We start from the raw sequence: 15906 nt of genomic DNA, 5'->3' as shown, positions 1-15906 counted from the left end.
GTATTAGTTATTTGTGTATATCGTAAGAAATTTGTTTTGTTGAAATACCCAAACTTTAGGTCCTAAAGTTGCAATATCCTATACATTTTTACACACGTGAAATAGTTAAAAAGTTATTTAATTTTACTGAGGGCCCATATTTTCTAACAGATAGTGGGGCCCACATGCCATCGGGCATGTTCGCTTGTATGGCCAGTCCGCCACTGTATATATATATAAATAAAAAATGAAAGTGGTCATATAATTTTTTTTTTTTATATTATAAAATTTATTTACATATTTATTAAAAAAAAGTTAAAAACATTTTAGCATTACAGGAAACCTTATTCAAATTATAGAGATAATAAAAATTATTTAACAATTACAAGTTTGGATTATGTCTTTAGACTAGATATAAGTTTGACTCTTGTTCCGTTTTTTCTGGTCTATTCCGAGTCCTGTTCATATGACACTGAAAAATCACACCACCTGTATAATATAATAAAAAGTAGATCACTATTTGAGGTTGATGATTACTATTATCCACAAAATACAGAATATATCTACACATTAAATGTGATATTCTATGCAAGGAATTACAGTTTGTGAGTGACTGGTTATGTGAGAATAAACTGAAAGAATTTAAATAATGATGTGGATAAATAAAAAAAGTGTCTTGAGTGATGCGATTATGGATGGTAAAGTGGTAGAGGTAGTAGATAATATTAAGTATTTAGGCATTTATATAGATTTTAAGTTAAATTTTAAAGTGCATGCAGATTACATAATTAAAACAATGGCGAGAAAAGTTGGTGTTCCTTTTTAGATTAAGAAAAATATATATCTAATTTATTATTTCGAAAGAAACTTTGTAAGTTTGTATTTTGGTTGGGAAAGTTTCCATGATGACGATTCGATTTTTTTTTCGATTCAAATAAATTTAATAAAAAGCAAATGAATATTTACTATTAGATTCGCCATGTTTAGGTAAAACAACTAGTTAAGTATAATAAGCAAAATAATAATATATAATTATATTGTACACTCTCATACTATATATATTTCGTCATAGTGCTCAATCTATTTGGTAGATTAATTATTGATAAGTTACAAAAAGTGCAAAATAGAGCAATGCGTGCAATTTTGAAAGTGAGTAAGCTTAAGAATGTTACATGAATTTGAATGGTTGGATATTAGAAGTAGTTTGAAATTAAGCACTATAAAATTTGTTTACGAATTGGATAATTATCTCTTACATGATTATTTTAATAATTATAGAACCAGAAATAGGAATAAATTAATTATAGGTAGGGTTGGGATGGCAAAAACTGCAGGAAGAATGGTTATTAATTGTACTTGTATAATTTTTAGTTTTTGTATATATAATAATTAGCAGTTTGCTAAATAAATAAAGGTTGAAGTGAGACGGAAATGATGTGGTACGATCTTACGACTTTTGAATCATGCCATCATTCCACTACAAAGTGATTTTCATCCCAGTTTTGTGAATACACACTGCACTCGGGTAGAGATGTATAAAATATTTTTTTCCAATGAAAACTTGATATTTAATGTTTTTTATTCATAATGTTCAAAAATATGGGGGCATTGATTTTATGAAAAAAATGGATTTAAAGATAATTTATTAGAAATTTTTATTAGTCATTTATTTGTAAATTTTGCTCTTACGATAACTGACTTTTATTTCTTAAACCCAATCTTCTTGTTCTAAGAACAATCAAAAAAAAAAAAAATACCAAACAACGTACATTTTTGTTGCCGAGAATGGAATTAAATTTTAATAATTGTAATACAAACAAATGTACTAGAATATATGTATGTACATGATTTAAATTAACCACAGATTAATTTAAAAGAAATATATTTGATAAGTTCCTCAGAAAGTAAATTGGATATAATTTATGAGAACATTCTTCATACCTGTAACTTTGAGAAATATCAGCTATTAACATATGTACATGCCTGAATAGTTGATATGATCATGAATATCAGCTATTCATATACATATGTATAATATGTATCTCGTATCCCGTATTTACATATATTCCATGCTTACCTCATAAATTCTTGAATTTATTTATACCTACATATATTTATTATTTCTTTTTGATATTAAATGTCTACTTATATCCAAAAGGAAAAATAATAATGCTTGTATAAGTACCTATAATACTTTATTATAGCAATTTTATGATCAATATTAAAAACAAAATATGCTTTATAAATAAAAAAAAAAACCTTTGGCGAAGTTCAACGAAAAATGTGTAATGAAATGAATTCTGCAAAATAAATTTTTAATAGTGTTTTATTATGATATAAACGAATATCGCATATTTATGTTGTAATTCAATATCGTTGACAATTATTAAATATGGTTACATCATAATAGCCAAAAAATAAAATGCACATATGTACATATGCATGTACGGGTGAAATAAAGGTGAAAACTCAAAAAAATTTAAACTTAATTGAAAAATCACATTCTCTGTCTGAAATGAAAATTTTAAAATAAAAACAAAGTAAATCAAAAGGAACCGTCTTTCATACATATTTTAATTCTTAATCAGTCAAACTGTACATTAAAATAAAATAAAAAACAATAGTAAACTTAAATGCGTAATAAAAATTAACATAAATACATATCATACATATATAGGCCTAACAGAGAACACTTGAAATAAAAAAGCCTGTTTTTTTTGTTTAGTACTTTTCCAAGCATTTTGATATGAAGTAATAGTATATTTATTTAATATAAATACTGCAAAAGACTAGCGATTTACCGCGAGCTTAAATTACGTAATTTATAATAAATCGAGCGACTTTCTTTACATGCCATCAAAATTGTATGGAAAATTTATTTTTCACATAATGCAATATATAAATATATTTTTTCAATTTTATAAAACATTTTAAACAGAACAAGCGTGTTTGCTATACGTATATGTATGTAAAAAAATACGTTTTTAGGTTTTGGACGCATTGGACTGTATTTTAAAAATTACGAAGCAAATAGAAAGAATTGCACCATTCTAATTTTCAATGTAAATAAAACAGTTATTGAAATAATTTTAAAACACGCATTATTTATAGCCATTTGAATATGAATCAAAAATAAAATCAACTTGGGATCGCACAAAACTATTATGACCAGCTAATAAGTACTCAATATTACCGATCATTTCTGATGAATGATAGTCTCGATAATAACAATATCGTCGATAAATGCTATATTTATGTACAATGTATATAATATGCATATAATTCTAATTAGCCACATTAGTAAAGGAATCGATAAAATAAAAATTTAACCTAAAAATAAATAAATGAGCACTTACATGGAAAAATCGTTTCAATATTATATACTGATAAATTGTATTTATTTTTCATTTTATGATGAATTGAATACTACATTTCACTATATTAATATAATATAGATATTTAACCATGTTATCTTTACTGCTTTTAATCCAGATTAGGTTTTCGTTATGGTTATACTAAAAATGAGAAGTTTAAAAAATATATATTGGAAGAGAATTGACTGTTTTAATTTTCAAAGCGGATTATTCAGATATAACTAGCGTTTGAAATACTATTTCAGAATGTTTGAACAATACATACATACATCCATATTAAAACAAATTAATTTTCCATATAGTTCATTCCAAAGACCGATCAGTCAACATACATTACACATGCACACACACTTTAAAATATTTATAAACGAAAATCACAAATTTTAAATGGAAATCACACCATTTCTCACTTTCTGCCCCACATATTATGTTACAACAAGACTATTAATAATATTGCCTTTTACATTGTACACAGTTCGTATGGTAAGTACATACAATAATATTAAACAAATTCAAACTAGCATATACTATGTATTCAAACCGGCGGCACCGTTGTAAGTCTGCGCATTTAAGACGGATTCATATTCGTCACGGATTCATATATATGTATTCGTATATTACACACGCATCGTACTAAACGACTCCATGGGTCCACTACGAAAATATCACAATATTTAATCTAGTCGTCGCAATTAATTATAAATATGACACGATTATCGAGCCTTCGGCGTGATCAAACAGAGTCTCTTAGCTCGTCGTCGCCAATGTGTTCGTTCGACACTATTGTCGTCTCTACGGGATGCCTGCTGCAACCGGGAATCGAGTGCACTCCGGGCGACACTCTCTTGCCACTGTACAGAGCTGAATCGCTCATTGAAGGTGGCGGATATTTGGTGTATTGCAACTGCTCGTTGGGGGTCGAAGGCGGCACAGACGGTTGAAGTGATGGAGTCAATTCATCCGGAGAAGAAGCTCTACTGCTACGCTCGCTGTGAGCGATCTCGTATGAACTAGTACGACTCGGCTGTAAAATATAAAAATAATCATAAGAAAATTAATCATGATTTTTTTAATAATTAAAAGTATGAAATATGTATAAATATGTCCTTAAAGCTTACATTACATATTCTATTAAATTTTACTTTGCATAAAAAATATAATGTAAAACTACTACTGTACATACATAGATGTATGAAATATATTTTCAATTTCATAACCAATAAATTAGACCAATTCATTTTTATTATTTTATAGATCTTATTTTTAGACCTACCGCTAAACATCTGGCAAATAAAACGAAATGATACATACATATATAATGTATATAATATTAAATATTCAATTAGTGCATTTTGTCATGATATGAAATGAATCGGTCTCCGTGTCGGGCCCGAATGTGAAACGCCTGAAAACGCAAATATCGGAAGGCAAAGATCGAAAATCAAAAGATCAAAAAAAAGGGTGCATGGTAAACGGTACATACTCACTTAATTTGCGCGAGCAGGATACAACAGGAACAAGAGGAACAGGCTTTTCCTCCCGTATTCTGCGCGCGCACATTAATACAGGAGGAAAAGCCTGTTCCTCTTGTTCCTGTTGTATCCTGCTCGCGCAAATTAAGTGAATATGTACTGTTTACCATGCACCCTTTTTTTTTGATCTTTCGACTTAAGATCTTTCGATTTTCGATCTTTGCCTTCCGATATTTGCGTTTTCGGGCGTTTCACATTCGGGCCCGTGAGGTAGACCCGAACTGAATATGATTTGACTTTTACATATACATACATATATATTTTAATAACATTTCAATTAAAATTATAAAAAAAACGCTTTAAAATCAGACAATAATAAACTATTTAATCCATATTTCGATAGACAGTTAGTTTATTAATACTTATAAAAATATATATAAATTTAATTCTGTACATAATTCTTTAACTCATTATGGGCCATAAGCACATATGCTAAGTTTTTAATACAATTTCATTCAAAAGCCGTCAACACTGTATATGCTTTTAAATCTTCCAAGCTTCATACAAAAAATTAGTATTATTTAAAAAATTTAGTTTCAACTAATAGTATTCATAAAGGTACTTACGGTCAAATTCCTTGACCTTTAAAGTGGGCTTAAATACTTATGTATATGATACTAGCATATTTTAACCAAAAATATCGATAAATAAATTATATATTTAAAAATATCGATAAATAAATTATATATTTAAAAAAAATAGAAAAATAAATTAAAAAAATATTTTCTATGGTTTGAAGCTAGACTTTTTTTCCAAGGAATTTATCGATAGTATTCAGAAAAGATTTCAAATCCCAAGACATCGAAATCGACTGGTCTTTTATCGCATAGCTTACTTCACAAATTGAACCTTTCATTGAAATGAATAACACAATGATCACGATAGATATCGTTTTTTACGTGAAAATATATTGAAATCTATATAAATCATATACAAAATTGAACACAGCAATCACCACGGTTTGAGAAATACTGATATGGTAATTTATAAGATCGAAGACAACTGTAAAGAAACTATATTCTAATTTTCAATTTAATACATAGAAAGGTTTCCGAGTTGTGTTTAATTTACAAGACCAATTATTTTACCGTTACTTTGCGAAAAATACGCAGACTCTCACAGAGAGTTTTCGGAATATTTGGGCGGTCCATAATGAGTTAATATTATACCTACATATATTTAAATATTCAAGTGGAATATACAATAATTATATAGTGATAAAATTAAAGTATCACCTGTCTAGGCAACGGACTAACGCCTGTAGTTCTTCTATCCCCTTCCTCTGTGTCAAGTTGTAAAATACTTTCTTGACTTCCGGTAAACTAAAATATATGACAACATAATGTAATATTTTACAATATTTAGTTTTACATCAAATAAGTTTGAAAACAAATATGTACTAGTTTAGAATAAAATCACTATAAACTCGAATTTGAAGATATTTGAGTCAAACTAATTGCGTAAGTTTATATGCAAGTTTAACATATGAAGGCAAATCAAGTCCAATATATTTTTATTAAATACCAAAAACTTTAATGCAATCCCCTTGCTTCTGAATAAATCACGAATGCACCATTTTGCTTTAGGTCAATCCACTGCGACACCCGAGTGACTCACACTTGTCCCATGATATGCTAATATTTCAAACTCGGGAGGCAGATGTAAACTACTTCACAGAATATACAAAAATTACTTGTGAATTAATTGATTTACCCTCGTTACAATTTGTATATTTTATTAAATCAACTATAATGTAATAATTACCACAAATCCGTAATATTTTAGAATATCCATTTTACACATTGGACATGTTCTATGTTCTAATAACCAAGGATCTATACAAGACTTGTGAAAATCGTGCCTGAAAACAAAAAATAAAGAAATTAAAAAAATACTCTAACTTTCCACTAAACATTAATTTTAAATATAAGATTTATAGAAACATACATAATGTATGACTTTTTTTACATTAAAAATTATCGAAATCTAATCATTATGCTAATTTATTGAAAATCATAAAAGTTCTTCCAAGTAATTTGATCGTTATTTTTATGTATCTATTTAGAAACCATTAAATTATCATTGATTCAAACCTGCATGGTAGAATTCTTAAAACATCTGATATTTTATATAATTCTATACACACAGCACAACATTCACCGTCACCTTGAATCTCCTGAAAACATATAAATCAAACGTTTAATATATACGAATTTAATATTACAATTAAACAAAGATTCACCAAAATTAATAACCTTGTCTTCAGACTTTAAATTCTTCACAGGTATTTTGGACAGCGCCTTTTTCGCAGCGCAACACAGCCGTTTCTGGAAGCATCGATTAACAATATTTAACATAGCGTACAAACAAATATCATATTAAAACACAATCAAATTAAATATTCAACACTCGTCAAATTTATTATGCTGCTACAAATGTAATAAAGCAATAAACACTCACTGATAATCTGTCTTTAGCATTCATGTATCTAAATCTCTGGATGTAATAAAAGACGAGCCATGATAGCGACATCACCATTAAGACTATAAATGATATAGAAACGAACAACACCGAAGTTCTGAAACAAAGACAATGCAAATCAAACACCCATAAATTGATATCTTGAACAATTGAAACTCACATACATAAGAATTATTATATATATATGTACTATAAATGTGTAAAGAACAATACATATATGCATATAAGGCTGCCGATAAGCCAAGCCTCTTGTCATGAGCCATGCAACTTTTTGCAGTGCGATTAAAAAATCTCATTAATGTAAAAATTGAAGGATTTATTAATCTTCCCCGAAGATAATTTTCCATATCGTTTTTATAAAAAAAATCCTATTACTAATTGCGTTAGTTGTTACATTATATGAATGAATATGATATTTTTAACTCTACAATGTATAAATTTCTATTTTGTATAGTATGTACAATCGACTAAAATGTGTACTTGATAGTAATTTGTGGCAAAATATGTATGTATGTATGTATAAAAAAACATTTGAAAAGTTAATAAAATGATTTTGGCACATAATTTCCAGAATTAAACATTTTTACTAATAAATCCTTTCCTCACTGGTGTTCAAATATTATTAGATAAACTAAAATGCAGAAAAACAGCTCATAAAACAAACTACAAATGTTTATCTGAAAAATAAGAGCCGTTCTGAATATGCAGCTCGGTCTGATAAAACTAACAAATATATTTTAAACCGGAATGGAATTTAAACGGTCATTTATTACCCACCCCCATATATGAATCATTTTTGCTAACAGCGGGGGTACGCTAGTAAAACCCATATTTATAAAAGGGTACAAGCATGCTGCAAGTTTGGGAAATTTTCACGGGAAAATAAAAATAAGTATTCTTTTAAATTTGATTTTTTTATTTTTAAATTATATTTGTAATAATCAACTATTCACAAATAAAAAAATGGGAGGGGGTTTAATCACAGGCCTATCATGACACCGAGACTCCGAGACCCGGTGGCCCCATATATACACATACATACATACAATATATTGTCAACGCTAAAATTTACAACAGACTAGAAAGGAACGTGAAGTCATTACAAATATGTTGCAAATCATAACAGAAATTGATTCGAAATAATAATTTCAATTACCTGTTTACATTATTTGGTTGACGAACACAATGTGTAGCTATTGTGATATGTAACATAACTTTAACTCCTTTATCGACTAATGTGGCTATATCTTCACCTTTACTTTTAAATGTGAATACAGCACTGATGTTTCCTAAAACAAAATAAAAAACAATTTAAGTAATAAAGTCATATAAAAGAATTGCTTGCTCTTCGGTAGGCTTATTCAGAAGAGCGAGCAATAGTGAGTCATAGAAATGAAAGGAAAATTTCATGCCTATATATGTAAAAGTGACAGTCTTTTATGGAATTGCATTTAAATTAACATAAGAACTCTTTTCGCTTCCTCGTCAATCATAGCCCAACCTCGACTATATAGATATTTATGTATAGATATTTATGTACGTAACGATCAGCGGCGAGATGCAATGACCCTAAAAGGCATATTATAATTAAAATGCGAAAAATATCACAACATAATGGAACGACACACAGCCTTGATACATAATAAATAAACATTTTTTTTTATTTTGAACCGATAACAGTGTCAGTGCGTTGAAAATGAAGCTTCGTTTTAATATTCAACGGTGGCAATATGACGAGTTTTACACATGCAACTGGTATAGTGTTTCCCACACGTTTCACCGCATGTTTTATACATCAATCAGACATACGAATTTGTACTGACGAGGACGACGATTAAACTTCCATATTATGTGTTTGCTCAGATGGTAAACAGTGCATATGAAATCTCCGCATTGTGAAGTGTACTTTTTCATTGCAATTATTGTTTATACGACTGGTGTTAGTAAACTGTTATGTATATGTCTGTGTACTAAAATAAAAATGAGGACATACACTTGATAGTGGCAATTTACTAACGTATAAAAATTTATATAGTATTTATATACATACATATATATTAAATTATGGCATGCATATTCCATGCAAATGTACAAAAAAATTCTATATTATATAATATCATATTTGTGGGTCTATGTACGTGACGAGACAGAATGTTAAATTACAGAAAACACAAATATCGGAAGGCAAAGATCGAAAATCGAAAGATTTCCTCCCGTATTCTGCGCGCGCACATTAATACGGGAGGAAAAGCCTGTTTTCCTCTTGTTCCTGTTGTATCCTGCTCGCGCAAATTAATTGAGTATGTACCGTTTACCATGCACCATTTTTTTTTGATCTTTCGATTTTCGATCTTTGCCTTCCGATATTTGCGTTTTCTGTAATTTAACATTCTGTCTCGTCACGGAGACCGCATATTTGTATGTATGTATAATTATATTAAAAATATGTGAATAATGGAAGATAAGTATATTTTAGATTGTGTATGCATCATATGATATACATATGATGTATATAAATAAAAATGAAAACTTTAATTTTAAGAGCATGGTAAAATATCACAAATAATTCATGTCAAATTAAAAAAAAATCTTTTGTTTTTGTTACTTTTTTTATTGATAGCAGGAAGTTTCAATTTGATATCTCATTTTTATACATATTATATTTATTAAATAATTGATTTATTATTCATTTTCATTAAAAATAAGGTGTAATTTGGATAATTTTATTTTTGCAAATGTGAAAAGAAGAAAAATGAAAATACAAAAACCTTATATAAAGCCTTGTAAAAATGTATTATTTTTAAAAATGCCAAAAAATTCAAGTAGCTATTTAAGGGAAAAATGTTTTATTTGGAAACAAAACTAACTAAACTTATGTCAGTTTTTTTCAATAAATGGTCAGTAACTTTCACAAAAATATATAAAATGAACGGTCAGTAAATCAATAAAATATGGTTTTCAGTATTTTTGACAAACAGAAAATAGTCAGTCAGTGACCGGTAATATGACTAACTGATCATATACTTACTGACCAAATAAATACAGACCCAAGTATAGTAAAATGACTTTGTGTATATAAATGTACATCATCATTCACAGCCATTCGCCATTCACTCCTCGATGAAGTCCTCTCTAATACGCTTCAATTCGTATCTGTTTAGAGCAACTCTCATCCATTTCATCCCACACATTTTTCTGATTTCATCTACCCATCTCCCCTATGGTCTTCCTTGCACTCTTTTATATTCCCTCGGGTACCATTCAAGCACTTCTTTCGTCCGTTTTTCTAGCTACATAGCCCACCCACTACCATTTCAATCTCTCTACTCTCACTATTACACCAACCACCTTTATACTTCAACTTCAACCCACGTATTATCTCTCCTCTTTATACCAAGCATATAGCGTTTCATACTTTGATTGCTTTGGACTAAATGCAGCATTCTGGCATTCTAAATGTACATAAACATAGTAAAGAGGGCTTCGTGACATTTTTAAAAGTATGATCAAATTTATTAGTATTGATTGAACAATCATAAGAAACCATTCCTCAAGTTTTCAAACACTAGATTCTAAATCCGAGCCCAGATACACACAGCTGTGTAGTTAAAATTTCACACATTGTGAATACAAAACGCATCTATCAACAATAAAAACCATAAATGTATGGATATACATATGTACTACATAGTGCCATATTACCAATTTAAATACATATAACAACACACAACACGAGTTCATTCGTCTTCCATTCGAACATGCAACGAACATAAATAAACCTGCCGAAGTACAAAAATAATCATTCTTCACGATGAAGAAGAACTGGAACGAATAAGAGGAAGCAATATGCGAGATAGTAACGGTAAGGTATAATTTATTACACGGTGGACACACTCACTCCTCGGAAAGCTGGTTTTTTTGGACAGGCAAGTGAAAAAAATAAATGAAATAAAATATTGGGGCGATGAACCCTCGCGGGTTTAACAACACCCACCCACCCACGTTTTTGAACAACGAGCCGCTTATAAATAACCCGCTCTCCTACTTACTCTCCAGCGGAGTGAGACGGGTTGAAGGGCGTACGACGATCTTATTCGCGGACTTCCAATTTCTGCAACATTGCCGTGGAACAATGCATCGGTGCATCATGCAGAATCGACAATTAGGCGAAGTGCATCTTCGGCTCGAAGACATTGCACCTCGCCGGGTCGTCCCAGATGTAAAAATAACTCAAAAGCGAGTGTCTGAATACAAATCGAAACGGTTATCGTCGGTTGCGATGTTCTTTCAATAATATTTATGTATATGCATATGCACATATGTGTTACGAACCGGTTCGCTGATATAATTGTTTTATAATGCAGACTGCATGTATGTAAATTGAAAATCTGGAATGAATCTACAGCGACATTAAACTATGTAAATTCAATGATTTTGAAAAGTTTATGATGCATGAGATGTGAATATTTTATAAGACTACGAAAGTTTCGCGTCCCAACTCGAGAAGATGAAAAAATTATTCGATTAAGAGGGCTTGTCCATACAAACGTATTACACTTCTCCCTTCCTCAATTATGGCACTAGAGAAATTATGGATATCCACCATAGGCATGTTTCTGTGGTTTTATTTTTTATAGGAGCTATGTACATAGAAGCCGCCAAACATCTATAAAATCGCCTCTTTTTTACACCCAGGAAAAGAGTCCAGCGTGCTTATTTAACGGTTGATTTAAAAAAAAAATACGAGCACACAAACATAGAAAATATCTTTCTCATGCCGGTGATGAAATTTTTTTCAAATTTGTCCAGTTTCGGAGGAGAAAACTCGAGAATACGAAACCTCGATTTTGTCGATTTAAAATAGGTGTCTGGTCGAAGCGCAACTGTTGCATTCACTCAATATATATACTCGTATTAATATATATTGTCGCATTCACTCAATATACAATATATATCGAAGAAAGGAACGGCAACAAAATTAAGGTTTCGGGTATACAGCCCACTTACAGAATTATATATCTTTTTGTTTGCAAAGTTTAGTAAATGTTATTATATAATAGAATTATTTGTGCCCATAGAATGTGCTTAAATATATAATATGTATATGTCACAGTGAAATTATATTTCAAATGAAAATATTTTCATATTATTGTGTATGTATATGTATATGTTACTTTCACTGTAACATATACATATACATACACAGTGCCGGCCTTACACCCAATGGCGCCCTCGGGCAATTTTTTCTAAACACCCTTAGAAAAATATTTCGCCTTTGGCGCTCTAATCTAAAATTTTGTATGGCTGTTGGCGCTCTAATTTTAAAATTGAATGTGTCTTTGACGCATCGAGTGGCGCCCCTAACTTATTTGGCGCCCTCGGGCGCCGCCCGACCCAGCCCCCCCCCCTAAGACCGGCACTGTACATACAAATATGGCGTACAATATGAAATTAATCATAGAAAAATACTATTCACAATGATTTATTGGGATTAGTTGGCAAAATTCAATTTATTTGTCTGTTATTTCATAATTATTTAAAATATACAAAGCTAAATAGTAAGAGCTTAGTTTTAAGAATGTACATAATCGTGACACCGGTAAGAACATACTCAAAAGTGTGGCACGGGACGCGTACGTAGACTCCAGCAGTAAGAGGCGTATCTTCATATCAGTATTAATTCATACGATCTTATCATTCCGACAAGTTTCTCCTACATTTCTGCAAATATGGGAATTACCGTTATTGATCACTGTCGAACCTATGTCAATACAAGGATAAAATATCACCGAAAACACTCCAGGGGTGAATTTTTCCAAGGATTACGACGGTAAAGATTAGGCGTGCTAGCGTTTTTTGCACGTGCAAAACTATCTAAAATCGCCAGGAGAGATCGGCGGCCAGGAATATTTTATGCACGGCGTTGGCTGGGTGCTCGTCAAATTACAAGAGAGCAACAAAGCATGGTTGACAATAGTAATAGACAATAATGAACCATTTTTTTGTGCCAAAAACAACGTCCAAACGCCGATGAGGTGACCCAGAAAGGGTTAGGATTCCAGTGGAAGTAACTACCGTAGCACCTATTTTTACGAGGTCCGAAATTGGATTGGAAGATGGTAAAAAACGGTAAATTTATGGAAAAAAAGCTGAAAAAGACGAGGCAAAAAATTACCACTTTAATTAAAAATATTAAAATCATACATAAAGCCTAAAGAAAAAAAACAGAGGAGGAGGGAAGGAGATCAAAGACTCTTCAATGGAAAGGGGGAGGTGCTTAAATTTACATACGAAAATTTAATAAAAAAAAAAAAACCTACGCGTATCCGCAAAGTAAACGAACTAATTATGAAAAAAATATGCACATTTTATATTTACATGTTAATTGCCGATGGTAAAAAACTGCGTCTTTCACACACATACAAATAAATATGATATAAAAGATTCGCACAGCGATTCGACGCATTGAACGGACCACTTGTCCAAACAACAATCGATCATTCGGAACAAAGATAGAATCGCCTTTATAACATCACCGCGTGCAAATATTATTCATATACGCACTCAAAAATCGAAGTCGAATCGAATCAACAAAATTCTGCGCATCTGCATTTCGATGGGAAGACACTCTATTTGATATCGACGACCGCTATTGGCAAACGGCGCTAGTTTCTATGCGCGACCCCTAGCGCCACACAACGGCTCAATTACTCAATTACGATGGATTCTACACTCGGTGGGTAGACTCGGGCAGAATCGAAACCATGAGATGGCTTCGTGCATTTAACAAACAAGTTACACGTCGGTTGTGACCTCCTAGTCATCGGTCTGATTTAGCACGCCTGCCTATTTCCGCACTGCGTTTCCGATTTTTAAAATTAATTAACCTCGCAAGGAAATCGTCGATTAGTTTGCGGTCGAATTTGAGTTCTTTGTCAATAAATATTTAGTGTGTAATAATAGCGACGATTACTATTCTATATGTAACATCCAACCCGGAAAAAAGTTAATGCAACGATAGGCAAACGCAAGTGATTAATATTCAATTTCAATGTTCGATATCTGACGCACATACTACGATTACGCTAAAAACATCACACAGAAAACTTTAATTTACATATGAAAACAATAATACGTTTAAAATATAACTTTTCTCAGTTTGGTTAAAAAAAAAATACGGCGAATCAAAAACAAAGAATTGCAATTGCTTTATCAACTTTTTAAAATTAATAATCTTGATTTGGATATAATGTATTTAAATAAAATGAAAAAGTAAGTAATGAATTCTCTTTCAGATGATAAAAATATTTGTGAATTCATATGCGTCGAAAGAAAAGTCAGGCCTGAGTAAAATTTAATTGACAAATAAAGAGTGATTAAAAATAAATGTACGTTAAAATAAATAAATAAGTTTTTTTTATAGGTTTGTTTTTCGAATTGGCAACATTTTTTAAGCGACAGCCAATTTGACAGCTAACAGCTGATTTGTTCTCAATTTGGTTTGCCATTTCACCATGAATAAACTTACACCAGAACAACGCTTGCAAATTGTGCAAATTTATTTCACAAATCGTGGTCCAGTTCGCGAAACTTACCGTGCATTTTACGGTCGTGAATTGGCCTTCAAGATCGTGAGATTCAACTCCTTTGGATTATTTTCTATGGAGATACTTGAAGTCACTAGTATACACCGATAAACCGATGGACATGAAACGATGGACGACTTGGAAGCCATCGACACGTTATTGCCGATATACGGCCCCAACTGCTCAAAAAAATGGTTGCGGACTTCCAGATTGCGCTTTATTCGAACCAGCCGCGGCTCCCATACGCCCAATATCATATTAAAACACTAATGGCATAACATTATCTTTCATTATTGAAGCCAATACCATGGCCTTTGCAACGATTTGTATGTATTTTGTTTCATTATAAAGTTCTATACCTCTAAAAAAAAAAACACCATTACATATATGAAAGTAGTTGACTACTTTTGGCAAATTTTGTCGACGAATTCGTCACCGCTGGGCACACGAGAATTTGCAGTATTCGCTTACGCCACTTACCGTTTCGGACCGGTCCCTTAAAACTAGTTAGGCAATGAGAATTAGTACCGCCACCCACCCCCTCCCCCTCCTCGGCAATGCATATATCCTATTGGAACTAATAAATTGCTTGAAATATTTGTAACCATTTTGAATCGATTAAAAGTCCAATAATGGGCACCAGTTAAAATTCGAATTAAACATATAAGAAATGCTTCTGTAACTTAAAAGTTCATTAAAAATAGTTTAAATTTAAATGAATCTGAATCCTTTATACGATCAAGCTATCTATCAATTTCAATATAATCAATTCTCCATTAGTAATTGAATGACAAAATTAATGTAAAGTTTTCAATTTGAATACATTATTTGTTCAAATATTGACATTCAATTATAAAAGGTAGTCACATGTAATTAATAAAATAATCAATGACGCAAAAACAAAGATTTAATGATATTAATATGTATGTATTATATGCCGAGACATACCAATAA

The 15906-nt window shown here is 31.0% G+C and overlaps 1 protein-coding gene across 1 annotated transcript in view; it reads right to left on the bottom strand.

The window, feature by feature from the left end:
• Window positions 1-2158: 2158 nt before the first annotated feature.
• Window positions 2159-15906, bottom strand: part of gol (ring finger protein goliath) — a 67907-nt gene continuing 54159 nt past the window's right edge. The window contains exons 8-14 of the mRNA XM_077428957.1: window positions 8523-8655; window positions 7346-7463; window positions 7141-7212; window positions 6979-7061; window positions 6650-6746; window positions 6121-6207; window positions 2159-4377 (exon numbers count right to left, since the gene is read on the bottom strand). Of these exons, the coding sequence (XP_077285083.1) occupies window positions 4087-4377; window positions 6121-6207; window positions 6650-6746; window positions 6979-7061; window positions 7141-7212; window positions 7346-7463; window positions 8523-8655 (881 nt within the window). The 3' untranslated portion in view covers window positions 2159-4086. The remainder of the gene's footprint in view (window positions 4378-6120; window positions 6208-6649; window positions 6747-6978; window positions 7062-7140; window positions 7213-7345; window positions 7464-8522; window positions 8656-15906) is intronic.

This window comes from Arctopsyche grandis, chromosome 4, assembly GCF_051622035.1.
Source record: "Arctopsyche grandis isolate Sample6627 chromosome 4, ASM5162203v2, whole genome shotgun sequence".
Lineage (NCBI taxonomy): Eukaryota > Metazoa > Arthropoda > Insecta > Trichoptera > Hydropsychidae > Arctopsyche > Arctopsyche grandis.
This window is presented reverse-complemented; position numbering and strand designations above follow the sequence as displayed.